At 37.7% G+C, this 27,898-nt stretch overlaps 1 protein-coding gene across 1 annotated transcript in view; it reads right to left on the minus strand.

Annotated features, from left to right (window-relative positions):
• PROZ (protein Z, vitamin K dependent plasma glycoprotein) overlaps positions 1-14,829 on the minus strand; it is a 31,909-nt gene extending 17,080 nt beyond the window's left edge. Inside the window, exons 1-4 of the mRNA XM_072621915.1 lie at positions 14,722-14,829; positions 9,189-9,344; positions 7,603-7,766; positions 1,707-1,731 (exon numbers count right to left, since the gene is read on the minus strand). Of these exons, the coding sequence (XP_072478016.1) occupies positions 1,707-1,731; positions 7,603-7,766; positions 9,189-9,258 (259 nt within the window). The 5' untranslated portion in view covers positions 9,259-9,344; positions 14,722-14,829. The remainder of the gene's footprint in view (positions 1-1,706; positions 1,732-7,602; positions 7,767-9,188; positions 9,345-14,721) is intronic.
• Positions 14,830-27,898: the final 13,069 nt, after the last annotated feature.

Genomic DNA, 27,898 nt, shown 5'->3' on the forward strand with positions numbered 1-27,898 from the left:
AGTCTCAACTTCTGCCTTAGACAATACTTTTATGAGAGCTTTTAAAAACTGGCAACCTTGGCAAGTTTATATTTTGACTTTTGGCCCTGTTCTCTCCGCTCTCTGGATGAGGTTCTTTCAATTAGTAAGACGGCCAGAAAACACAAAGTCAAAGGGTAAAATAGAACTAGAGGTGAGGGGTAATTAAGGATCATAGCTTTAGAAATGGAAGGGACCTTCATGGCTATGGAGTTAGACACACTCCCTGTACCCCTATCCCACTTTATAGATGAGAAAACTAAACATTAAAATCTTGAAGGTTGCCCTTTTTCTTTACCCCAAATGGTATTCATGAGAATGTTTTATTTTTCTAAACTCAATTCAACAAACATTTATGAAGAATTTACTCTGGTTGTATTGGAGTAGGGAGAAACTCGAAGCATGCAGACCCGTCCAATCAAGGCACGAAGAGGATGGCAACTTTCACTAGTTAGGTTATAATGAAGAGTTTTTAATTGAATTGATACCAGCCATCCTATTCATAACTCGGATGCCACCCTTTGGGGATTACATAAATTGAAGGATATTTTATAAGAGATTTATTCTTTTTGCCAAAAAAGACAAATGTATTCTTCTGATCAATGTTATTTAAAAATTACTTCCACTTTGAATCTGAGTGAAAAACACTATATCTTATGTATAAAAAAAAGATTTTATTCTGTACACTGCAAGACACTATGGATATGAAGGCAAGAAACTTACCCTCAAGAAGCTTACATTATATTTTCTTTCTTTTTTTCCCTTCTTCATTTTAAAAATTCCTCCTTTGACATATAAAACTCCTTTCTGACTCCACATTTCTTTGCTAGATTGAGACTACTAAATATAAACCCTCCTCAGAACGGGCAATGCAAGGGAGAGGGAGGGAAACAAAAAGAGACCCTATGATACCAATTGCCCTAAACTTAACTCCTTAGCCTGTAATAAGGTCTCTCTTTTTCTCTCTCTTTGATGACACCAAGTTGGAGACTTCATTACTAATAAATAACTGGGCTTCCTTAGGACCCCATCCACAGACATAAGATTCATCATGTTCTACCACTGTGACCGGCGTTGGTGGTGAATCTATTACCTTGTCACATTACTGGAAATCTACCACCTAGATGACTTCACTTGAGTCATTTCTCCAAGGTTTTAAAAGATGTAGAACAGGTGTGAAATTTTTGATGCCAGCTATTTTGAAGAGTACATCCCAACAACTTTAGCATTATGTATGGGAATCTAAGAAGTCATTAGGGAATGAGGAATTTGAAAACTAAATGCTTAGACAATTCTTTGGCTCAATTCTTCAAAGCTCAGTAATTTCCCCAGTATGGAAAGAAGTTCCTTCCACTAATATAGACTGAGCATTGTCTATAATTTTATAGGTAACCTTCAAGAGGTACTTTGACCAAAAAACTTGTGGTCAACCTGAAGATGAACTGAAGAATTATGCTCTCAAATGCAGCATAGAGGCAGTAAGTTATTAATGGAAAGAGCTTTGAATTTGGTGTCATAACACTTGGGTTTGCAAGTAATGTGACCTAGGTTAAATCACTTCACCTGTTTGGGACTTATTTTCTTTATCTCCAAGATAATGGAGTTGGATCCCCTATTGTTCCTTTCTATTTCTAAAATTCTATGATTCAAGTAAACATCGACAAGACAAATCAAAGAAAGCCACCTACCCATATATTGGCTCCAAAATGCATGCTGGAAGACAAAAACAAATACAAATATTTAAAATGGCAGTTTCTCCCCTCTAGTCTCCATTCCACAAAAGCATTTATTTGTTAAAATATTTATTGAAACATATGCCAAAATACTAAGATGACAAAAGTAGAATTGATTTTTGGTATTCATCTGGATGTTTCAAAATGCAGCAGTGAAAATGAATATTTAAGATCATAATTAAAAAAAAATAGAATGTTTGAAGCTTTCATTGTTCATCCAAACATCTTGGATTCATGAAGACCACAAATGCTTGGCATTTGCTTCTCCAGGTGACCACTGCTTGGTTTGACACTACTATTTTGGAATAAATTCAGTTTCCTACATTCATCAAGGGATGGGGGTAGAGACAATATGTTATAGACAACAAGAGAGTTACCTCTATACCTTCTTTGATTTTTGAGGGTAACAGCCTTGTATCTCACTGTCTGTAAAGAATCACAGCTATTATACTCATCCTCACAAAGCAACAGTGGTGAAAATTGTCCTTTGGAAAGGTGAGTCACAGGGCTACTTCAAGGGAATCTGGCAAGTCTCTGGCTCTTTGGTTCCATCCCTATGACCTCCTCCCCCAATTTTGCTTCTTATGCCAGGCTATATAGCTCAAGAGCCAGGACTCTTTGGTGGGCATACACAATTACTTTGTCTTACTCAGCCTCCCCTCTGTGACTAGGAGAACCCAATTCAATAAATACTAGTTAGCATTGTTGTTTACAGATATTATGTGCTTAATTAATGTTTGTTGAATGAATGTTTGTTCAATCTGCTACCTGGCAACATGTCAATACAATATTTTAAGAGCTAATTCTGCAGTTGTTCATCTTCTTTTGGATCTGTTGTCTTAAGCAGGTCTGAAGTGGCTTCTCCAGCAGCATAGTCAAATTCTTATTTTGTTAGGATGATGAAGCTAATTTGAAGGGGAGATAATAATCATTCCTAGGAGGACCTTCTGGGGTCATGGTGTGCAAGAATCATATGTTCAAGATGCTTAAGAGAGATGCAAAGATAAATAAGATCTGGTGCCTATCTTTAAGCGGTTTATAATCTATTAGGGGTGATAAGTTGCACACACCACTATCTATTGTACAATAGAGGATATAATGAATGTATAACTATCTTAAGGACTTTTACTTTTGCATGGCTGTTGTCAGGCAGCTAGATGGTGAAATGGATAGTGCTGGGCCTAGTATCAGAAAGACCTGAGTTGAAATCTGACCTCAGAGACTTCCCAGCTGTGTGACCCTGGGCAAGTCAACTTAACCTTCTTTGCCTCAGTTTCCTCATCTGTAAAATGAGCTGGAGAAGAAAATGGCAAACCATTCCAGTATCTTTGCCAAGAAAATCCCAAATAGGGTCAAGAAGAGTCATTCGTGACTGAACAACAACCATAAAAGAGTGGGGTCTGATTCTGAAGTCACTAAGCAGATTCTGAATGTCCTCTGGGGAGGTGTAACATGGGTGTGAAGTTCAGAGAAAACCAAAGGACTTCATCTTTGAAAGTCAGACGCTATATTAGTCAAAAAGATGAAAGACTGATTTTCTCATTTAACCTATATGGGCATTTTTGAAAGTGGGGACAATCAGTGTATTATAATGTATGTAAAGACAGATACTACTGACCCTTTCAGATAGTCTTAGAACGTGACACTCCTTTACTTGCCCAGGTTGAATAGCAATTTGTGCCAGAGGAGGGTATTTATTTTTACTCACTTTATTATCAGTTAAGACTCATGGGAAAAAGTAAACTAATTTTTAAAAAGACCCAAACCATGAGGCCTGGTATATGTAGTAAGCACATCTGTTGGCAAGACATGGTTAAAGATCTGAAGACAGAGTAAACATTAGATTAAACCAGGCTACACAGTCTGATTCCTTGAGTCCTACTACACTTAGAAGTATATTTCTAATAATAATAAATGCTAGCTGATATTTGCACAGTGCTTTAAGGTTTGCAAAGTATTTTAGATATAGATATAGAAACACATATACTGCCTTATTTTATTTTCACAATAATCTTGTGAGGTGGATACTATAGTTATTATTGTCCCCATTTTACAGATGAAAGACTCAGACTCAGAGAGGTTAAATGGTTGGTAATTAGGCCACCCATCCACTAAGTGCAGAGGGTGGGATTTAGACCCAGGACTCTCCTAACTCCAAGTCTTGCTCTCTTTCATTCATAGTATCTGAGACTTCCTTTTTCCTTTATATCTGATGAAAGAAGGGAGGCACTGGCTAATGATATAACCAGGCTATATCCCCATTAAAACTGGAGACTCTTCGTGTGACTTACCTGGCTGTTTGGCTTAGGGCCACAACAAAAGGGAAAATCCAACTTAAATACCACTAACTCTATAAAATGTTCTCTGATTTCTCCCTGGCCAATAACTCTTTTCTCTCTAGTACCTCATATCACTTTATGCTGTACTTTTCTGGTATACTTATCACAGAGCACCATGTATTATAGTTATATCTATATCCAATTCTCCCACTACGTTATAAGTTTCTTGAGGGCTTGTCATAGCTTATCCCCTAGCACCTACACCATGCTCTATACAAAATAGACATTTAATATATAATCGTTGACCTGAGTTGAATTGGAGTTATCTATAGTCCTTTGAAAAAATCCCAAGAAATGTTGTGAATTCCAGATTAATGACTAAATTTCATAGATGGGACTCATATATGGGGGAAGAAAGACATTTTAGAAACCTACGACAAACACTAGGATAAAACTCTAATTCAAGTCTCATAAAGGGCATTTCAAGTTAGGAAAGCCATTAAAAAATCTGTCTTCCCCCCTCCCCCAACACTCCCAGCCCAGGTTGATAATGGACTTAGTTTGGACACCTGATTGGCTTCTGTTCTGACTTTGCATGTTAGAACTCTTGAATTCAAGCAATCCACTATAGTATCAGTAAAGTAGTATTTTCTATTATGAATAGTGAAAAATATTCATTCTCAAACATGAGATTATAAAAGCCAAAATAGATAATTTTTATACTATGAAGTTAAAAGAACCTTTGTACAAATTAATCAGTACAGTTAGAATCAAAATAAAAGACATTGTTGGAAAGAAATAATTGCAATAAATAATAAAAGTTTGACCTTCAAAATCTATAGAGAAGTGGTACAAATATATATATATATATTATATAATCTAGAGATATACTCTAATGCATGAACAGTTGTCAAAGGAAAAAATACAAGCTGTCAACTATCATCTGAAAAAATTCTAAATCATGAAAAATCACCAGGGACAGTCTCAAATTCAGCTGTGAAGCAGCTGAATGTAATTTCTTCCTTTTATTGGTATCCTAGCAACAACTTAGAGGGATGGGGAAAGAACAACACCAAGATACCTCAAAGAAAATTGATAGCAGTGAGGTTTCTTTTTGTTTTTTAAACTACTGAAGCAGAAGGAAGACTCGGGGTGTGGAACATTATGTATGCTATGTGACTTAGTTAATATGTTGATTGGTTATAGTGAATTGCTTTATTCCCCTATTTCTTTTAAAAACCTTTGTTAGAAGGAATAACTCTAGTTGAGGGTGGGACATGTATGGAAATTAAAATGATTTAAAAACAAATCAATTAAAAAATAAAAACATGAAGTTGGGGAGTGGACCCTTACTCTGAAAATGAGTGGCATTTAGCCTTCTGATGAGCCAGTCTCAGGTCCCCCATCTGTAAAATGAATGTGTTAAATCATGCAAATTCTTTCTGCAGAAGGATGTTCTGCATCCAGTTCTAATCCCAGTTAGACAGGCATTGTTATGTTTTGGCTGACATTAAGTGCTTTAAATAAGGGCTTGATTGGTTGTTCTGTTGATTGAATTTCAAAAAGTGTTAATAAGGCAGATTAAATTTCAAAGTATGTGAGTACAGTCTACATCCCCTCCAGTTGTTGTTGTTCAGTCATTTCAGTAGTGTCTGGCTCTTTGTGACCACATTTGGGGTTTTCTTGGCAAAGATCTGGGAGTGGTTTGCCATTTCCCTCTCCAGCTCATTTTACAGATGAGGAAACTGACACAAACAGGGTTAGGTGACTTGTCCAGGGTCACATAGCTAGGAAGTGTCTGAGGTCAGATTTGAACTCAGGAAAATGACTCTTCCTGATTATGGACCTGTTGTTAAATATTTACCACTACATCCCTCCTTCTACATCTCTGATCCTATTTGCTTAGGGTTCTGAATATACTAAATTCTTTCAAAAGTTGTTTGTTCCTAGCTCTTCAGTGACAGCAAAGTCCTTCAGGAAGTCTGACTGAGGTTTGAATATGCAATTACTTCTTTAGAACTTAACAGTGATTTAATGGTATAAAAACAACCACCAAGTTTCATCTTGCTCTGAATACTGACATTAAGAGACCTTCCCCCATTTAGTACCTGACACATAATAAGGCGCTTAATAAATGTTTATTGCTCAATGTGTGTGTATGTATATGGTGTGGTGCGGTGTGGTGCAGTGCAGTGCAGTGCAGTGTGTGTGTGTGTGTGTGTGTGTGTGTGTGTGTGTGTGTGTATACACAAATACAACTATCTCCCTTGGCCCCTTCAGGTCAGGGACCAATTGGTTTTGTCTTTGGATCCTCAGGACCTAACAGGGTGGGTCCTTAGTGAGTGCTTAATAAATGCTTGTTGATTGATAGATAGAAGGAACTGAGGAAAAAAGGTAGACTGATAACTAGGGTTAAATGAGGGATTGTTTAAAAAAAAAAATACACATAACCTGAATGCCAGAGAATTCCGCTCTCTATGATACGTAGCTCTTTTTCTTTGTTTTTGTTTTGGGGGTATTTTGGTAATAAATAAAGTTATCTGAATTATAGGGAAGCCAGAAAGCCTTCAGAGAATAGCGCAATGCCTGGAACACAGTTTTGAACACAGAGAACACGTTTTCCAACCTTCACAGCACACACCAATGTGTGTTCCTGCCTCTGCTTTATGACATCTCGGTAGGAAATACGAGTTGCAAATATATGGGGCCCCTTCCAAGGGAAATCAGAGCCATACACTATAAATTTCTCATAACCACAAGTGAACACAGCCCACTTCAGATGAGTTCACAGCATATGGACATGTAAGGGAGTCAGAACGCTTGGAAAATTGCTAAAGCAAACTTTGTAGTCACAGATGGAAACCTTTATTCAGAATGAACTGTCAAAATAGTTTTCTCAGGGATATATAGTAGGAAAAATACAAAATGTAAATTAAATATTTTACCATTAACAACCAGGAATGTTCTCACCTTACACACTAATTAAGCTAACCATCCTGTTACTACCTTCCAGTGAACTAGGGAGTTGTTTAAAATGGATATGCCCCTGACTTGGACTACTTCCAATGCATACCTGGTCACATGTGTCAAGGCAATATAACTAATCCAAATAGTAAATCATGATGAAATTTTTATGTAGGAGGCTAGTCCTAAGAAAGGTTATTTTGTTCTCAAAAATGGGTTGACCTTTTTGAGACAAATAGGCCTTTCTGTTAAACATATTAATTTCTAGCATAGCAGGAAAAAATCTCTTACTATGCATGATGTCTAAAACTAACCGATGCTGTTAACTTGCCAAATTTGAAAGAAAGATTGCTATACTTGAATAAAGTTGGCCTTGCTCTCTCCATATACATTTATGTTCAGTGTGATTCTGTGGCTGACCTAATTAAAAGTTAGGGTCTCAAGCACAGATCCTAGAGTAATTCACCTGATAATTTGTTGGAGTAGTGGAAGGAAACGTCCCTTCTAAAATATATAACTAACCAAATGTTGTTCCTTTGAGATATGAAATTTCTGCAAGACAGCAAAAGATGAAATGATTAGAAATGGAGAAAAAATGTTGTACATACAGTCTTTTCATTGTTTTCAAACACTTCCCTTGCTTCTTCATAAACGCATTTTTCTTCAAAGCATTCTCTTTCCAAATTTCCCTTGAAAATCTCCTCCAGAATAAAGAATCTGGCACGTTTCGTTCTTACTATAACTTCATTTGCCTTAGAAGCCGGCCAAAATACTGGAAAGCAGGGTGAGAAAGTAGATGAGGTCAACACTTAGAGATCATTCAAGAATTGTTAGATCTCTTCTTTTCAAAAAATCCAGAATATATGGATGTTTTGAAAATAAGAAAATCCTACAACTAATTTACATTTGTGCTAATGCAAATACCTTTTTCTTTCATTTAAATTCATTTTTTCAATTAAAGAAAGATGAATCTGTACTAAAACATGACATGAATTTAAAATACCAAGGAAGTATTCCTGACTTTGACACTAACTTCCTTTGTGACCTTGGGCAAGTCTCATAAATTTTTGTAATTTAGTATGATTAGTGTAACTTTATTTTTTATACTTTCTTCTCAAAGTGGGCCTCAGTTTTCACATCTGTAAGATGAGGGTTCTGGACTAGATCTGTCATTCAAAGTTTTTTCCCCCTTTACTATGAATTCAACAAGCACTGACATTTCAATAAGAAAAACTGAAAAATGGGTTGTATATATGAAGCTATGTACTTCTCTTAACATATAAGCTTCATATATACTCATTAACAAGATAATATTATATTGTACTCATGTGTACATAAGATATACGTACTCATTAACATAATATATATGTACTATATATAACATAAAATATATGTACTCATAAACAAAGAATGTCTGTATCCTTCTGAACTTCCGTCTTTACTCTTTTTATATATTTTTAAGTGTTTTCCTTAACTATTTTCTTTTTCTTAGAATATATGGTAAGATTTTTTACTTTTAACATCCTGTAATTCTATTTTGTGTGAAATATAGAGATATTTAATTTCTTGGTGAATAGGAAATGTATAATCAGAGATTTGTAATCTAGAAGATTGCTGTTATCTTATAATCAGTATCATTTTATTTCAAATGAGACGATTCTAATCACTTGAGTTATTGAAAATATTTAATCATTTTGGTAAACATAAGACCTTATTTCTCCTGTTTGCTTTTCAAAGTTAATAAATTGACAGTGAATATATTGGTCTCTCCTTTCTCTCTCCTTTCGTCTTTTATTCATTTTGTTATAGCAGAAAAGTACACTTGTCTCTGACCATGGGCTCAGATCAGTTCAGTAATTATAAATTAAATGAGAAAATCTCTTAGACCATTTGGGAGAGAGAGAGGAAAATGGCAGGTTGTAAAGAAAAATGTGATTTTTATACTGCTCAGGCTACCATTTGGACAGGATTCCAGATACTTTTGTTTCACAGACTTTAAAAGGGGATTTCAGTGAAATTGATATGGAAAGGGAAAAGGTAGGGGGGGAAGGATCCTTCACACAATGAAAAAAAGACAGTGTCCTAACTAATTTGCTCCCTGAAAAAATCGCCACCTCTCAGATCTGTTGTCTCAAAAAAGCCATCAGGACAAAGGCAAATGAAGATAGTAATACAGTAGAATCAAACATCCTACCTGACTGTTCTGACTGATGGAGACAGAAGGTAAGGAAACATAATTGCAGCATCCAAAAGCAACCCGCCATTCTGATTGTCTGGGCTAGTCCGATGCAGTACAACTGCAAATCAGTGGGTCTTTCAGGAGAGTTCAGCAAATAAAGTTCAAAGTTCACTGTCATGGGGGTGGGAGGGAATGAGGGAGGAAGGAAAGAAGACTGTTGTTGCTGCAGGGTGATCAGCCAGTAATCTCTTTACTATCTCAGAAAATAGGCTTCATAACTGGTCACTTATTCAGCACCTGTGGACCTCTGTTTAGGGGAACCAGGCAGCCTCACTTTATCACTCTATCTTTGGCTCATTTTTCTCTCACCCAGAAAAATCTTAGAATATAGCTTAAATCTAACTCATGTCTAGGTCTTCACAGATGTGGGTAAAAGGGTCCCCAGCTTCTGTGCGTGTACTCAATGTAACAATGTATTAATAATGTAAATGTAACAGTGTAACAATGTAACTAAACGTAAATGTTTTGAGAACAGGACAGCTCTTTATTCTGTCTCACAGAAAACATATAAAGCCCTCACAGTAACCTGTAAACATCAAAGCAATTTATTCTCTATGGTGAATCCCTTATTATCCTAACATCCTCTAGTCTTCTTCTAAACTCAAAATACAATTTTGTGAGTTGGACTGTTCTCAGAAGATCAATATACTTTTTTCTTATTCTTTTTTCTGTCTTTTTTTTTTTGGTAAATAGTATTTAATTTTTTTCAATTACATGTAAAGTTTTCAACATTTTTAAAATAAGATTTTGAGTTTCAAATTTTTCTCCCTGCTTCCCTCTCCTCCCCCCTCCCCAAGATGACAAGCAGCTTGATATAGGATATATATATTCAATCATGTTAAGCATATTTCCACATTAATCATGTTGTGAAAGAAGAAACAGATCAAAAGGGAAAAACCAAAGAAAGTGAAAATTGTATCTACATTCAGACTCCATCAGTTCTTTCTCTGGACGTGGATAGGATTTTTCATCATGAATCCTTTGGAATTGTCTTGAATTATTGTATTGCCGAGAAGAACTAGGTCTATCAGAGTTGATTACCACACTATATTGCTGTTACCATGTACAGTGTTCTCCTGGTTCTGCTCACTTCACTCAGCTTCAGTTCATGTAAGCTTTTCCAGGTTTTTCTGAAATCTTCTTGCTCATCATTTCTTATAGTACAATAGTATTTTGTTACATTTATATACCCAGACTTGTTCAGCCATTCCGCAGTTGATGAGCATCCCTTCAACTTCCAATTCCTTGCCACCACAAAAAGAGCTGCCATAAATATTTTTCTTCATGTAGGTCCTTTTTCCTTTTTTTAATGATCTTTTTGGGAAACAGAGCCAGTAACAATATTGCGGGATCAAAGGGCATGCACTGTACTTAGAGCTGAGACCGATGACTCCTCTGGCATATTGGTGAGTCCCATTATCATCTCTAGAGACTCAAACAGACATCTAGTCTTGGAGACTACTTTGAGGGTGTAGACTCTTAGCATAGTGCCTGGCACATAGTAGGTGATTAATAAATGCTTATTGACTGACTCCCCCCAGAAGGAAAACAAACCTGAAGTTGCCAGAGAGTCAACTCCTTTCCTCTTAGAGCTGTCAGTCGGAGTAACTCAATGACAGCACAAGACAAAAACCAGGTCTTTGGCTCTACCATGTTGTGGTTTTGGTTCCTTGCTTATCTTCTAGTTCTTGGAGCCATATGCTTACTCCTCCACTTATTCCTTCTAATTTTGACCTAGAGAATTTAGGAATACTCCTTTCTCTTACACAAGTCTGGATTACAGAATCCTCTTATTTCTCCTAGAGGCCCTCAAGTCCTTCCTTATTTCTAGAGTTCAGTCTTCCTTTCTATTATCAACCATGTCCTTATACAGGTCGATATCTCGTAAAAACCTCTTGCTTCTAGTTTAATTAATGCCCTCAACTCCTATGATCTCCATAGCGAATATGGTCATAACCTTGATCACTGCCACCTGCCAGGATTCCACCTCCACAATCCATAACTCTGAAATTTCTTTATTTGAGAGAAAGAATTAAAAAACATTTTTTTTTTAAAAGGAAGAGGTCATTAAAATCCTGGAGATTACTGGAAAAGATAAGATCAAGGGCACAAGTATAAGGGGTTAGTATTGTCAAGAAGGACTTCCTCAATGTCTGAGACTGGAGCAAATGAGGAGAGGGTGGGTATAACTATGAGGTGATTTAAAGAGTGAAATTGTGAAGAAAAGTGAGTTTGTGATAGATTGTCTCAATTCTTTTAGTGACATATAAGACAGGGAAAGGGGGATATGGTGCTTGAGAATATAAAAGACTTGAAACTACTATGGAAAATACAGTAGAGAATCATGGAAAACTAAAAGGATTGACGCACATCAGTCTGGTTCCTGCTGAGATTCCAAAATATAAATATGTAGTAGATTCAGTCAGTAGTCCAATTGAATTATTAAATTATTACTAATTAATTAAATTATTACTACAATATTCATCCGTATGCAATGTGACACAGAGAAGGCAGATAGGGTAATCCAAGGTTGGAATCTGAAAATAGATAAGTGACAAGAAAAAAATGGAGAAAAAAGAATTCAAAGATTGAGAACAGTATAAAGCTGAACTGCTTCACCAAACCATCAGAATTCTGCAGGTAAGAGCGTGAGGCCAGAGAAGGATGAGAGCCAGGGAATCAGAGACTGTGGTGGGGACAGCAAATGAGCTTGAGGAGTTTGGTAAAAGGGAGAACTAGGGAGGTTATGGTCAAATAAATTGAGGTTTGTTCTTTGTTCTCAAAGAGGACCAATGACATTGGGAGGGGGATTTCTTGACTTGCAAATGAATTGGTTTTAAGTGAGGCAGAGCTATGCAAAGTCATCAGCCTCACTCTCTCCTCCAGGGTCAGGAGTCCAGTAGCAAAATATAGGTCAGGATGACTGGAGATGCAATGGAAGACCTTGATCTTTTAAAGCTAAGGTCTTTCCCAGGTCTCAGTTTATCTGGGGCAACTGTCGTTTAATGGCTAAAAGTTAGGTAAGAATTGAGGCAAAAGATCAGCCTCAGACACTTACCAGCTGTGTGACATTGGACAAGTCACTTAATACCGATTTCTTTGCCCATTCCCCTGAAAAAGAAAGTTGGCCACTGAGTCAGGAAGGTGTAGGTTGAAGTTCTGCTCTGCCACTAATAAGTCACTTGAATGCTCAGTGACCATATCTTTGAAGAAAATATCCCTTTGTAAAAGTCAGTTGATGTTAGTTAGCTAAATGGAATTGGGAAGTTAGTCATTGGGAACTGTCTAACAGGAGGAGGAAACACATCTGGAAGTGGGATTCAAGGCCATAGCATTAGAGAAAGACACCCTTATTCATCAGGGGTATCCCTAGGACCCTGAAGGGGAGATGTAGCCAGCCTGGCTCTCAGATAGTGAGTGAATTTACTACCTCATCATCAATTCTTTGGACTCATAATTGTTCTTTCTATTGATCAGAATTCCTAAATATTTCAAAGTTCTTTGTTTTTCTGATGTTGCTGTTTTCATACAAATTATTCTCCTGGTCTCTGCATCACTTTATTTTTTTCCCCAGCTTTTCCCAGGTTTCTCAGAAACCATCTCTTTCATAAATCTTACAACATTAGTGTATATTTTTCAATTAACAAGCATTTCTTTTCAGAGAGCATCCATCCTCTTCAATTTTAAAGAAAAAAACCCTTGTAACAAATATGGCTAGTCAAGAAAAACTAATTCCTACAATGACAATGTAAAAAAAAAATGTATGTCTTGTTCCACTTCTTGATTCCACCACCTCTCTGTCAGGAAGTAGGTAACACAGATCATCTTCAGACCTCTGCAGTCATAGTCATTCCTTGCATTGATTAGAGATCTTTCGTCTTTTAAAGTTTGCCTTTACCATGTACTTATTGTATAAGCTGTTCTTCTAATTCTACTCATTTCACTTTGTATCAGTTAGTACAAGTCTTCCCCAATTTCTCTGAACCTATCCCTTTTGATTTCTTACATTACAATAGTTTTCCGTTACATTTCTATTCCATAATTTATTTGGTAATTCTCTCATGGATGGGCATTTTCTTTGTTTCTAGGTCTTTGCAACCACACACAAAAAAAGTTGCTGTATTTTTGTGCATATCACTTCTTCTTTCTTTGATTTCACTGTAGCACGAATCTAGTAATAGTATTACTAGATCAAAGGGTATGCACAATTTAGTTACTTTGGGGGGCACAGTTCCAAACTGCTTTCCAGAATGGCTGGACCAATTCACATTTGCGCCAACAATGCATTAACATGTCTGCTTTTATAGCCTCTCCAACATTTGTCATTTTCCTTTTTTGTCAACTTTGCCACACTGATATATATGAAGTGGAACCTCAGAGTTACTTCTAATAACTAGCATATGTCAGGCAATGTGCTAAGTGCTGGGGACACAAAAAAAGGCAAAAGATAGTTCTTGCCCTCAAGGAGTCTACAATCTAATGGAGGAGAAAACAGACAGTGTGAGGAGTAAGCCGGAGTTAGAAAAAACATGAGGCAAGGAATCTCTCAAGAAAATGATTGCAAATGTATTTCTCTAATTATTAGTGAGTTGGAGCATTTTTTCACATAGATATCGATGGCTTAAATCTCTTCCTTAGAAAGCTGCTTATTCATATCTTCTCTGACCATTTATCAGTTGGTGAATGACTTATAAATCTGAATTAGTTCCTTCTAAATCTTGAAAATGATACTTTTATCAAAGAAATTTGCTAACAAGATTTTCCCCCCACTTAAAGATTTCCCTTTTGATTTTAGTCCAGCATATCTTTTAAAACCTATTACACTTTGTTCCCCATGACACATTCTATAGTCTGGCTTACTTCCTGTTTCCTATCCATCACTGTCTCTTGCCTCTATGGTTTTGCACAAACTTTCTCCAGTTCCTACAAGACTTTTCCTTTTCATCTCCTCCTCTTGATTCCCTTAACTTGCTTCAAGTTTCAGTACAAGTATCACCTCCTTCAAAAGGTCTTTTCTGATTCTCCCAGTTGTTAGTCCCCCATTTCTCCCCTCATGGCATAATCATTTTGTATCTATCCTGTATACTCTCATCCATCTGTACACCCTCCCGGTAGAATGTGTAAGTTCTCAGTTTTATATTTCTGCCTCTGGTGCAGTGCCTTGCATTGTACTACACTTAACAAATATTTGCTATTAATTGAAGGTTGTCATTACCTGTATATACTCCTCTCTCTAGAAGGTACAAATTGGATCCTGAAACTCTTAAATTTTGGGATTGCTAGAGAAAGGCACTGAGACTAGTTCTACCCAAGAAGCTGCTCTTCTTTTGCTAGAAGACTGAATTCTTGGATTGCATTGCCCAGGAAGTATAATTCTGTCCTTTTCCCCCTCTCCCCTTCACTCCAAGAGGCTGTGGTTTAGGGACTCTCACCAAAAGGACCACAGTTCCCCTTTCCATCACTGCTGAGTGACTGAGAACACGTTTACCTCTGCCACTGCTTTTTCAGAGCTGGGTCCAGACACTCACAGTGGAGGGTCTTGGTCTAGGAATTCTCTGTCGCAGCTTCTCTAATCTCTTGAGCTGAAGCTGCTATTTCTGAGACTGAAAGAGGATTACTTGTTTGTCTCTGGGGGTGATTGTACTGATAATGCACAGGTATCTGCCAGGGACCAAAGTCTACTCTCAGATCTATGGTCTCTGACTGGAGCTCAGGAAAGGGAAAAGGCAAATTAAGAAATCCACCCAAACCCAGAGGCTATGACATCCTTTTATAAGTCAGCTCAAAAAGGTGGCTCCTAGCCACAATAGCCCGGCCAAAGAAATCATATCTGATGCCCAGAAAAGGTCCTTAATTCTTTCCAGAAAGTTTTCAATAGATAATGCTCAAACCTTCATTGGGAGATGCTCTCAAGTCCCATGTGGAGACAGTGGAAAGAGTCAGAACAGTTCCATTCAAATCCAGACTCTCCTATTTACTCTCTGTGTGACATGGGCAAGTCCCTTTACCTTTCTAGGTCTTGGTTTTCTATCTGTAAAATGAGGAAGTTAGAATAGATTACTTATGAGGTCACTTCAATGAATCAGCGATCCCATGGTAAGAGTTTATCATAGTGCAAGCTTGTCAAGTTGATCTGGAAACTTTCCTAATCACCTTATATGTACAAAAACTAAAGACTGGAAATTCAGGCTCATTCTCAAGTGACAAGTAAGGTAAACCACTGATGCATATATGCAAAAATCACAAACAAATAAAAAGTAATTTAGAGGCTTTATGGGTTATTTTTTTTCTTTTTTGGCAAGGGGCAAAAATCTCATAATTTCTTTCTCCAAACATCTTCTCTTTACTCATACAGCCACAACCCTAGTTCAGACTCCCACAACCTCTCACTTGAATTATTACAGTGGTTTTATTCTTAAAATAATATTTTCTTGATGTATTTTTAAAAACATCACTATAGTTTGTTCTAGTATCATTCCCCCTCCCAGAGAGTCATCCCATATAATAAATATGTCTTAAAGACAAAAAAAGGAGAAATCAGCATAGCGGATTGACATATCAAAAAAGTCATTAACTATTTTCAACGTCCAACACTTGTGTGTACCTCCCACCTCTGCAAAGGAATGGAAGCGTCTTACACTAGCTCTTCTTTTGTGCCATGCTAGTTTTGAATAACGCATTATTCGTTTTTGATGTTTTTCCTTTCCATTTATATTGATGTACTTATCGTGTATATCGTTTTCTTGGCTCTACTTCATTCACGCTGCGCTGGTTGCAATAGTTTTCTAAAGAGATTCCTTGCCTCATGCCTTTCTTTACTTCACACACCTCTCATTTTTTCCCCCATTAGACTCCATGAGGTCAAGGACTGTGTTTTGTCTCTTTTTGTATCTCCAGTTATTAACACAGTGCCTGGCATGTACTGGTTACTTAAATGGTTATTGATTGATAGCCAAGGTGATTTTCCTAAGGTGCAGGTCTAAGCGCGTCACCTCCTAATTCAATAACTCTAATGGCTTTCCATGATCTCTAGGGTCAAACATACATTTCTTTGTCATTTAAATCTCTTCACAGCCTGGCCCCTACTTTTCTTTACCTACACATTACTCCTCTCTACATACTCTGCAATTCAGGCATCCTTGCTGTTCTCACACACATAGTTCTCATCTGTGAGCCTTTACGATGGCTTTCCCCCATGCCTTGAATATTCTCCTTCTTCAGCTTGCCCTTTTAAAATCCCTGGCTTTCTTCCAGACAAAGTTCAAGCTCCACCTGTCACTGAAGGTCTTTCCTGAGTCCCCGGCTGCTGTTGCTACCTTCTCTAACATTGTCTTTCATCTACTGTTTGTCTTGTATTTGCTTATTTATATGTTTTCTCCTCCATTAGAATGTAAGCAGGTGTAAAGACTCTCCTTTCCTTCCTTCCTTCCTTCCTTCCTTCCTTCCTTCCTTCCTTCCTTCCTTCCTTCCTTCCTTCCTTCCTTCCTTCCTTCCTTCCTTCCTTCCTTCCTCCCTCCTTCCCTCCCTCCCTCTCTCCCTCCCTTCCTTCCCTCCTTCCTTCATTCCTCCCTCCCTCCCTCCTTCTTTCCTTCCTTCTTCCTTCCTTCTTTCCTTCCTTCCTTCCTCCCTCTCTCTTTCTCTCCTCTCTTTCTCTATCCCTTTCTCCTCCTTTTTCCCCTTACCTTCTTTTTCTTTCTATTTACATTGTTTTAGTCACTATGTCCTTTGTTTAGCTAAGCTATTTTTCTTCTAGGTTGCTCATCTAACCTAGATTGTCTAAAATATAGTACAATTATCTGGCATGATTTTTTACATTTCGTACATTATTTTTCAAAGTTCTTCTAAATCCCCAGTACTTAGCACTTAGAAACCCTTAATAAATGTTTGCTCACTACTTGATTGAATGGATCAATAGATGAAAGGATAGAGAATTTTTTTAAATTCAATAAATCAATGAAAATATTCAATTCATCTACTTAAATACAACAAATTAGAGACTGTGTTTCAATTTCATATTGTGAACAGTTCAGGGAGAGAAGGAAAGAAGGGAAGAATTCCAGGACAAGGCAAAACAGAAGCAGAGAGAATCATCGAGGAAAAATGAACAGAACAAGAGAGAGAAGAAGATCTAAAGGGAAAGATGGGGAGGAGAGGAATGATAAAGGGAAAGAAGTGGACTTTTTTCATCCACCATCAATTATTTTTTCACTTTTCTAATTTCTACTTTGTGCGTGTACTGTCATAATTTGTGGAAAGCCCTGTTTTCCTCAGTTAGGTGATTTTTCCATTTTTTGAAAAATGAATTTTTCCTCTCATTGGCTTACCTCTTTTAATTTTTCTGTGTTGCCACATTCTCCATGTGGGCTCAGTATTTTGAAACTTGGCATCAATTTCTCTTTGACTTTTAATCAGAAATTTAGAGAAAATTTCCAATCATAATATTTACTAATATTTAAAATTTTCATTTTCCCTCAGTTCCTAGATTTTATTATATTTTCTTTTTCTAAAACTAGATTACTGTGTTTCATTTCTTTTACCAAGAAGTGAAATTTAGTTATATGACTGAACCACAAAGAAAAACTTCCCCTTTGCTGGGGCAACACACCCATCTTGTGGATTTTTTGGATATTAATATAGATATTTTAAAAAATTATTTATGCCACTATGGAAAAAATGGGCTTTAATAACTGAGGAGAGTCACTTGTATGGAAATAAATTATCAGTAAAAAGATATATATGTACACACATATATACATACAAAGACATATATACACATATACAAACATATATAGTCACATATATGCATGCATGGGGCAGCTAGGTGATACAATGGATGGAGCACCAGTGCAGGAGTCAGGAGGACCTGAGTTCAAATTTCACCTCAGACACTTGACATTCACTAGCTGTGTGACCTTGAGCAAGTCACTTAACCCCAACTGCTTCATCCTGGGTCATCTTCAGTCATCCTGATGACTATCTGATCACTGGATTCAGATGGCTCTGGAGGAGAAGTGAGGCTGGTGACCTGCACAACCCTCCCTCACTCAAAACAAAGTCAAGTGCAAGTCATGTCATCATTTCTCTGACATCATGATCTTCTTCGGCGATGAAGGACGAACACACATTATCTATACGAACATAAATATATATATATATCCTACTTGGGGGTACGTTAGTTCATGCTAACTGATACACAGAAGAAAAAGTTTTTTTAAATAGAAATGAATAAATATAAATTTAGCTTGTCATTGTGGATAGAGAGGTAGCCCTCAACCAAGAAAACCTGAATTAAAATTCCACCCCAGACACATACCAGTCATGTGACCCCAGTCAAGTCACTTAACTGCCCAGGGCCTTAGGCAACTGTCTACAACTATAAATTGTAGGGAAGATATTCACTTGCTTTGCTAGAGTGAGTTTTCTCATCTGGGAATTCTCTTTAGTAACAAAACCATAGGTCTAGTCCCTATCTCTAACATATAGGGAAAGGTCCCCAAAAGAGAATTAATTTTAGAATACTTTCAAATAGCCAGATAAAATTAAGCAAAGTTTAATACTTTCCCCTCCAGCCAGAGTTTTACTTCCTTTTCTAGTAGGAATCCTCAGAGAAGTCAACAGATAATTCATTTATTTATCTTATTTCTTTTTTCTTTCCTTCTCTTGCCACCACATTACTCTTGGATCTTTGGATGATACTATTCATCTTCACAATCTCCCAGGCCTAGTTAACTTCTCAACTCTCTTATTTTTCCACTTATTTTGCAAAGTCAAAATAACCAATAATTCCTCTGACCTAGTTTTCCCAGTTTGATGTAGCTACGTATACCTGGAAGGATCCCTTCTTTCTCCAGTTTCACTACTTTGCCTCCCCTTTCCCCTTCAAAGTGGCCCCCAAAGCCTACTTGCTTAATTTGTCTTATTACCCATTGTGACATTTACCCTCTATCTCCAAATTCAAAAGCATTAGTCAAACCTATGTCTAATACAAATGTTTACTCATTTCATTTTGCTCCCACCAGGTTTCTTTGTACAAGATATTTATCTTTCTTGTGCTAAATTACATTTCCCTAAATTATTGATGTTGACTTTTGCAGAATATAGCTAGCAGGCATCAGTCTTATTTTATTTGATAAAGGGTTTGGTATAACCAGTGCGAGAGCTCAGTAAATATACCTTCTTACCTCTTTTGCAAGGTTAGAATCTCTACTATGCCACACATCTGAAGAAATGCTGAAAAATACCTAGATGATAGAGGGAATTGATATGGTTTGGGGTTGCTGGGAACCCCAAAATGTCAGGGTACAGGGAAGGGGTCTGCCTGGAATGAATTCACACAAACCTTTTCACAGTCAAGGGACAGTTTTTGTAATGTCAGCAGGAGCGATTGAGATTCTTAATGGGGTGAGACTGATGTTTTTATATAAAAAAGACAGTGAAAAGATTGTTGAGTCAATTAAGTGATCTAGGTGGACTGAGGTGTGCCAGATCTTGGGCAGAGGTGCCAGTGATCTGGGTTGCTGAGATGTATGGGAAAATTTAGGGACTGGTTTGCTTTCAAAGACATGGTCTTTTTGTTTTAGAGGTCCAGGTCCTATCACCCCATCAAAATCATAATAAGAAAAAAGCACAGTACTTCCTGTTAGTCAGCTCCAGTCAAATTAACTTAAGAGGGACCTAACATCAAAATGATTAATTTTGTCCACATTTAAATGAACCTAATTAATTTATGGAGAAGAATTAATTGCTTTCCTGTTAATGAAAATAAACAGTGTTCAAAGAAAAGCTCATGTTGGGGCAGAGAAAATATTTCAGTTGTCTCTGCTACTCTTAAGAAGCTACTATGAATTAGAGGGTATTCAGTTCTTAGACAGTGACCAATCATGACTGCATTACAGTTTTTCAAATTAGAGGGCTGAAAAGAGAAAAATAGAAAGGAAGAAAGGCGAAAGGGAAAAACAAGTCAATTTATTGATCTACTTAATACTACAAAGACAGAAAAAAAACCCCATTAATGGTGTGACATTCAAATGTTTCACCCAAAGATTTGATAATGAGATGTATGATTCAGACAATTTTTTTCTTATTTGACCTCTGGAATGAATTGTCTCGGGTTCATTTGACTAGGGATAAAATTGAGGGTGTTGCTTTATCTCACGTGCTCTCTAGAAACAAACAAAAGTGTGCATAACCCACTTGCATAGTTTTCCTTCTGGATCACAAAGAAAAGTTTATTTTTTGTTTTTTCCTTAGTAGCACTCTGCATTTAATGGGTGCCTAGTTTGTTTGCAGTCCTTTACCACTGAAAAATGTTGCTGTACATATTTTGGTGTATTTCTTTCTGTCTTTGACCTCCTTGGAGTCTCCCTAGTCGTGGGACCTCTGGCTTAACGGAAATGAGTGTTTTAAGACACATGTGGACCATAACTCAAAATTGCTTTCTGGAAAGGATGAATACTCAGTTTCACCAGCATTGTATTAATATGCCAATCTTTCTATAATCCCTCCAAATACCAAAGAAGTAGATTTTCTCAGGAAAAGCTCTCCTTGTCCTGTTCTCTCTTCCCCCTGCAACATCTGGCAAAGCTGCTGGTGGCAGTATTTGTACCTTTGTACAAGAGTCAATATTTGTAATCCACAAATTGGGCAACTTTTTTTTACCTTTTTTTTTTTTTTAAATTGGGACAGGGTCTCCTCTTTAAACTTTCCTTCTAATACTAAGAAAGCATTTTCTAAGAGAAATCCCTCTAAACCATAGTAATCAAGTCAATTATTAGGTCAGCCAATATGACAAGTGTTCCAAGAACCATGTCCAGTAATTCAGACCTTTCTATAAATGTGGCAAAAGTTTATAGGGTGGGAGGAATTGTGCTAACATCACTCTTTGGGCTAAGTGCAATGTTGATAATAATGCTGTGGATTATACAGATCAGTTAATTCTCCACTTAAAGAACTTGAAATTCAAGATTTTTGTTATTTGAAAAAGTGTTGATTTTCTGATTTCTCATGGCTGCTCTCATTTCAACCAATGTTTGGGTCAACTTTGTTTTTTTCTACTTGGACTTCGGAACTGAATAAGTAGCTGATTATGTTTTTCACTTGAAGCAGCTCAGATTACTTTCATTTTTTGTGTCAACCACTTGATGTCAGCATATCCACAGGACCTGGTAATTAAACATAAACTAGAACATAATCTGTAAAATGTAGGTTTTTTGAGTCTTATTTTCTCTTTGCTTAGCAAGGTCTAGTGTAGGGGGTTCTCTGCATGTGGGTTGTGGGAGAATTAGACAGCGCCTTTAAAATCATATATAAACTAGCCATTTCATTAAATGACTCAATATGATAAATAAACTAACATCATCTAAGTTTCTTTTTCAAAATAATAATAATAGCTAACATTTATAAAGCACTTTAAGAGCTTTATAAATATCTCATTTCATCCCCACAACCACCCTGGGAGGTAGGTGCTATTATCTCCATTTTATAGATGAGGAAACTGAGACTGAAACAGATTAAATGACTTGCCCAGGCTCATGTAGTTGGTAAGTGTCTGAAGCAGGATTTGAACTCAGGTCTTCCTGACTCCAGGTTCAGTGTTCTAATCTACTATACTACTTAACTTCCCTTCCAGCTCTAAATATTGGTAATATGTCTTGAACATGTTCAGGTATCTCTAGACTCACTATTCCAGAGGCAGTTAAAGTAAAGAGAATGGCAGAGGGTCTCATCCATCTAGCAACTATGTGACTAATCAAAAAGGCTCCTGCAGACTGCAACCAGGTTCCAGTATGTTCTAAAGTCTTTCCAAGACCCTTCCAGTACGAGTCACCTCAGCTTTTCAGGAAGCAGGCTTCCCAATCCCTTCCACATAGGGGAATTGTTTTGGTGGCACTCTGGGCATGCTCAGAAGGACTGGGTTCCCTGGTCAGTCCCCCATTATAAAATAAATGAATTAAATTTTTTTACCACATTTAAAAGATATTTTTATATATTATATTATACATTATATAATATATTAAAATTATATTTCTACTATATTTTTATAATTTTTACTATATTTTCAAATATGTGTTATGATTTTCAAAATATAGATTCACTTGGAAACAATACTTACATAGTAACTTTTTACCATTAAGAAATACTCAGATAGTTCCAGTGACTCCTTATCCAGAGGACGAAATAAAAACTGCCCTCTTTGGAGCCCTTTACAATGTAGGCTTCAACCTATTTTTCCAAGTTTATTGAATATTCCTCTCCTTCATGTACTCTAGCTTTCAACCAAACTGGGCTACATCCTGTTCATTGTACGTAACGTTTGTCTCCCATCTTTGTTCCTTTGCATGTACCCCGTACCTGAAATGAACCCTCACCTTGCTTCCACTTCATTCTAGTTTCCTTCAAAACTCAGCTTAAATGGAACCTTCTACAGGAAGTCTTTCTTAGTCCGCATGGCTTCCGGAGCCTTCCTCTAACATTACCTCCCAGTTATTGTGCAGGTATTTGAGTATTTACACGTGCTCTTCCTCAGTACAATGTAAACTCCTTGAGGATTGGGGTGCTTTTACTTTACTTTGTAAATAAAATTGGTAAAAATAAAGTTGGCCGATTTATCTTTGTACAGGTATTCCTTCCACGTTGCCTCCCTCCCTAATCTGGAAAATCTGTGTAAAATTTTTTGCTTCTCCCTTCATATGAAAGAAGTCTGAATTTTTTTTCTTTTTGTTTAAGGGGTGTTTACAGTATTATTGTAAAATTTGGGTTAAGCATTTGGTCATAGGCTATATTATACAATACTATACATATATTTTATGCATTTCTGAGTTTCTAAACTTTTTCTGTGTCATCTGCTGGCCTTTGCATGTCATCTACATTCCCCCAACATCCTCATTTAATTTCTTATGTCAACCCATGATATAGCAAGACTGTGATGGGGAAAATCGCGACATAGAAGGGATAACTCTATATGTTGTTTCGTCAATAGGATTCTATCTTTAAGGATAGAATTGTTTCATTTTTGTCTTTATTTCCCAAATACATAGTATAATGCCTAACACTAAATTAATATTAGCAAATGCTTATTGAATTGAATTAATCATGTATTTTAGGAACCAGCAGATATTAATTCTTTGGAAGAGTCTGCCAAAAGGGATCCTTATCCTTGAAAGTGGACAATTAAGTGGAAAAGTGGATAGAGCACCAGGTCTGGAATCAGGAGGACTCATCTTCTTGAGTTCAAATGTGGCCTCACACACTTCCTAGATGTATGATTCTGGGCAATTCACTTCACGCTATTTGCCTTGGTTTCCTCATCTGTAAACAAGCTGGAGAAGGAAATGACAAACCCCTCTAGTATCTTTGCCAAGAAAAACCCAATTGGTGTCATGAAGAGTCAGACACGATGGAAAACAACTGAACGACAACAGTAACAGCCTCCTTGGAGAGATTCCATTGGTCTAATAGAAAGAGCAATGGACCAGGGGTCAAGAGATCCAAGCACTACTCTAGGCTCTGGTCCTGACTAGCTGTGTGACTGTGGGCAAGTCATTTCACTCACCTCTCTGGGTCTCCATTTCTTCATCTGTAATTTGGGAGGGTTGGCTAAATTATGTCTAAGGTCCTTTGCAACTCTAAAATATAATTTTTATATCATCATCAATACCTTGTTCTACAAATAGGAAGTTTCTCTGTCTACAGCACTGAAGATAGATCATTGTCGGTCATTTTGGGGGACTTCTGGGAAGAAGATACCATAAATTCCTTCTGAAAGTCATTCAATTACATAAACAGTAATTGCATACTTACTATATGGAAGGCTTTGGAGGATAAAAAGAGGAAAAAAATGATCTATCCCCGGCTTCACAAAGTTTACATTTTGTTGGTAGGATGGAAGAAATACATAGAAAAATTTAGAATTTGATAGAAGCAGGAGAATTAGACTTACCTCTCTCCAACTTCCAACTCTAAACTAATACTGGTCTATCTATCCTCAATGGAGGCAGAGAACAACAGCTCATCATGTTAATAATAGCTAGCATTCATATAGCACTTTAAGGACAGCAAAGCCCTTTATAAATATCTGATTTTATTCTCACAACATCCTTGAGAGGTGATGGCTTTTATCCCCATTTTAAAGATGAGGAAACTGAAGCAGATGCAGTTAAATGATTTGCCCAAGGTTACACACTACTGAGTGTCTGAGGCCAGATTTGAACTCAGTCATGTCTTCCTGACTCCAAGTCCAACATCTATCTGCTGCACCACTAAGCTCTCTTTGCTGCATAATCTGTTCCATAATCTGCGAAGCAAATGTTTTGTTGTTGAACTATGAATCTTATCTTATGGCTGAACAGTCCCATTTCCTTTTATATTTCCATGTGGATCTTATTCTCTAACCCTCTAACCATCATAATTACGCCCCTCTAAACTCTTGAAAGATTTCCATTCTTAAAATCTGTCCATGGGGAATGGCTGAAGAAGTTGTGGTATGTGATTGGGTGGAATACTATTGTACTATAAGAAATGATGAGCAGGATGGTTTCAGAAAAACCTGGGAAGACTTACAGGAACTGATGCAAAGTGAAGTGAACAGAACCAGGAGAACATTGTACATAGTAACAGCAATATTGGAGTGATGGTCAGCTGTGAAAGACTTGGCTACTCTGATCAAGACAAGGATCCAAGACGATTCCAAAGGACCCACGATGACAAATACAATCCATCTCCAGAGAGAGAACTGATGAACTCTGAGTTCAGATTGAAGCATACTTGTTTCACTTTATTTTTGGTGTGTATGTGTGTGTGTGTGTGTGTGTGTGTGTGTGTGTTTCTTAGGCAACATAGCTGATATTGAAATATGTTTTGCATGACTTCACATGTGTAATCAATATCATATTGCTTGCCTTCTCAAAGAGTGAGAGGAGCAGGTGGGAGGGAGAACTTTGGGGACTCAAATTTTTTTTTTTTTTTTACTTTTTTTTTTTTTTTATTTAGCTTTTAACATTCATTTTCACAAAATTTTGGGTTACAAATTTTTCCCCTTTTCTCCCCTCCCCCCCCAAACGCCAAGCATTCTAATTGCCCCTATGACCAATCTGCTCTCTCTTCTATCATCCCTCTCTGCCCTTGTCTCTGTCTTCTCTTTTGTCCTGTAGGGCCAGATAGCTTTCTATACCCCTTTACCTGTATTTCTTATTTCCTAGTGGTAAGAACATTACAGTTGATCCTAACACTTTGAGTTCCAACTTCTTTAGCTCCCTCCCTCTCCACCCCTTCCCTTTGGAAGGCAAGCAATTCAATATAGGCCAAATCTGTGTAGTTTTGCAAATGACTTCCATAATAGTTGTGTTGTATAGGACTAACTATATTTCCCTCCATCCTATCCTGTCCCCCATTACTTCTATTCTCTTTTGATCCTATCCCTCCCCATGAGTGTTGACCTCAAATTGCACTCTCCTCCCCATGCCCTCCCTTCTATCATCCCCCCCCACTCTGCTTATCCCCTTATCCTCCACTTTCCTGTATTGTAAGATAGGTTTTCATACCAAGATGAGTAGGCATTTTATTCTTTCCTTTAGTGGAATGTGATGAGAGTAGACTTCATGTTTTTCTCTCACCTCCCCTCTTTATCCCTCCACTAATGAGTCTTTTGCTTGCCTCTTTTATGAGAGATAATTTGCCCCATTCAATTCTCCCTTTCTCCTCCCAATATCTTTCTCTCTCACTGCTTGATTTCATTTTTTTTTAAGATATGATCCCATCCTCTTCAATTCACTCTGTGCACTCTGTCTCTATGTGTGTGTGCGTGTGTGCATGTGTGTGTGTGTAATCCCACCCAGTACCCAGATACTGAAATGTTTCAAGAGTTACAAATATTGTCTTTCCATGTAGGAATGTAAACAGTTCAACTTTAGTAAGTCCCTTATGACTTCTCTTTGCTGTTCACCTTTTCATGGTTCTCTTCATTCTTGTGTTTGGAAGTCAAATTTTCTTTTCAGCTCTGGTCTTTTCATCAAGAATGCTTGAAAATCCTCTATTTCATTGAAAGACCAATTTTTCCCCTGAAGTATTATACTCAGTTTTGCTGGGTAGGTGATTCTTGGTTTTAGTCCTAGTTCCTTTGACTTCTGGAATATCCTATTCCATGCCCTTCGATCCCTTAATGTAGAAGCTGCTAGATCTTGTGTTATCCTGATTGTATTTCCACAATACTTGAATTGTTTCTTTCTAGCTGCTTGCAATATTTTCTCTTTCACCTGGGAGTTCTGGAATTTGGCCACAATGTTCCTAGGAGTTTCTCTTTTTGGATCTCTTTCAGGCGGTGTTCTGTGGATTCCTTGAATATTTATTTTGCCCTCTGGTTCTAGAATCTCAGGGCAGTTTTCCTTGATAATTTCATGAAAGATGATGTCTAGGCTCTTTTTCTGATCATGGCTTTCAGGTAGGCCCATAATTTTTAAATTGTCTCTCCTGGCTCTATTTTCCAGGTCAGTTGTTTTTCCAATGAGATATTTCACATTATCTTCCATTTTTTCATTCTTTTGGTTTTGTTTTGTGATTTCTTGGTTTCTCATAAAGTCATTAGCCTCCATCTGTTCCATTCTCATTTTGAAAGAACTATTTTCTTCAGTGAGCTTTTGAATCTCCTTTTCCATTTGGCTAATTCTGCTTTTGAAAGCATTCTTCTCCTCATTGGCTTTTTGAACCTCTTTTGCCAATTGAGTTAGGCTAGTTTTCAAGGTGTTATTTTCTTCAACATTTTTTTGGGTCTCCTTTAGCAGGGAGCTGATTTGCTGTTCATGCTTTGACTTCATGTCTCTCATTTCTCTTCCCAGCTTTTCCTCCACCTCTCTAACTTGATTTTCAAAATTCTTTTTGAGCTCTTCCATGGCCTGTGCCCATTGAGTGGGCTGGGACACAGAAGCCTTGATTTCTGTGTCTTTGCCTGATGGTAAGCATTGTTCTTCCTCATCAGAAAGGAAGGGAGGAAATGCCTGTTCACCAAGAAAGTAACCTTCTATAGTCTTATTTCTTTTCCCTTTTCTGGGCATTTTCCCAGCCAGTGACTTGACCTCTGAATATTTTCCTCACACCCACCTCACCTCCTGATCCTCCCAGCCAGTGTTTGGGGTCTGAGATTCAAATGCTGCTTCCAGCCTCAGGGCTTTTGGCGGGGGCAGGGCTGCTATTCAGTGTGAGATTAAATTCAGATGCTCAGGTGAGGGCAGGGCTGCCTCTCAGGCTCAGTTCCCTCAGGGAGTTTATGCACAGACCTTCAACAATGGATCCAGGCTCCTGCCTGCTTGGAGAGCCCTGGTCTGCCGCTGCCCCTCAGCTTCTGTCTCCCGAGGGGGCCCGAGCCATGGGGGCACCCCACTCCCCCCTCGACCCGCCAAAGGGACTCTCTCACAGACCCCCGTCACCTGTGGGTGGAGGTACTTGTGCGGCCGCTGGAGATCCCGTCCCTGAAGCCCGCTCGGATCTGTTCCTCTCGGTGCCACGGCCACGGCAGGGCTGTACTCAGCTCCCAGTCCCGGCGCCCAGTCCGCAGCCCGAAGGACCTTTTACGAGAGGTTTGCAGGTCTCTCCGGGACAGAAATCTCCCTCGCTCCAATGTTCTGTGGCCTCTGGGTGCAGAATTCGCCGTGAGTTACTTCTTTGTAGTTGTTCTA

Source organism: Notamacropus eugenii, chromosome 6 (assembly GCF_028372415.1).
Source record: "Notamacropus eugenii isolate mMacEug1 chromosome 6, mMacEug1.pri_v2, whole genome shotgun sequence".
NCBI lineage: Eukaryota > Metazoa > Chordata > Mammalia > Diprotodontia > Macropodidae > Notamacropus > Notamacropus eugenii.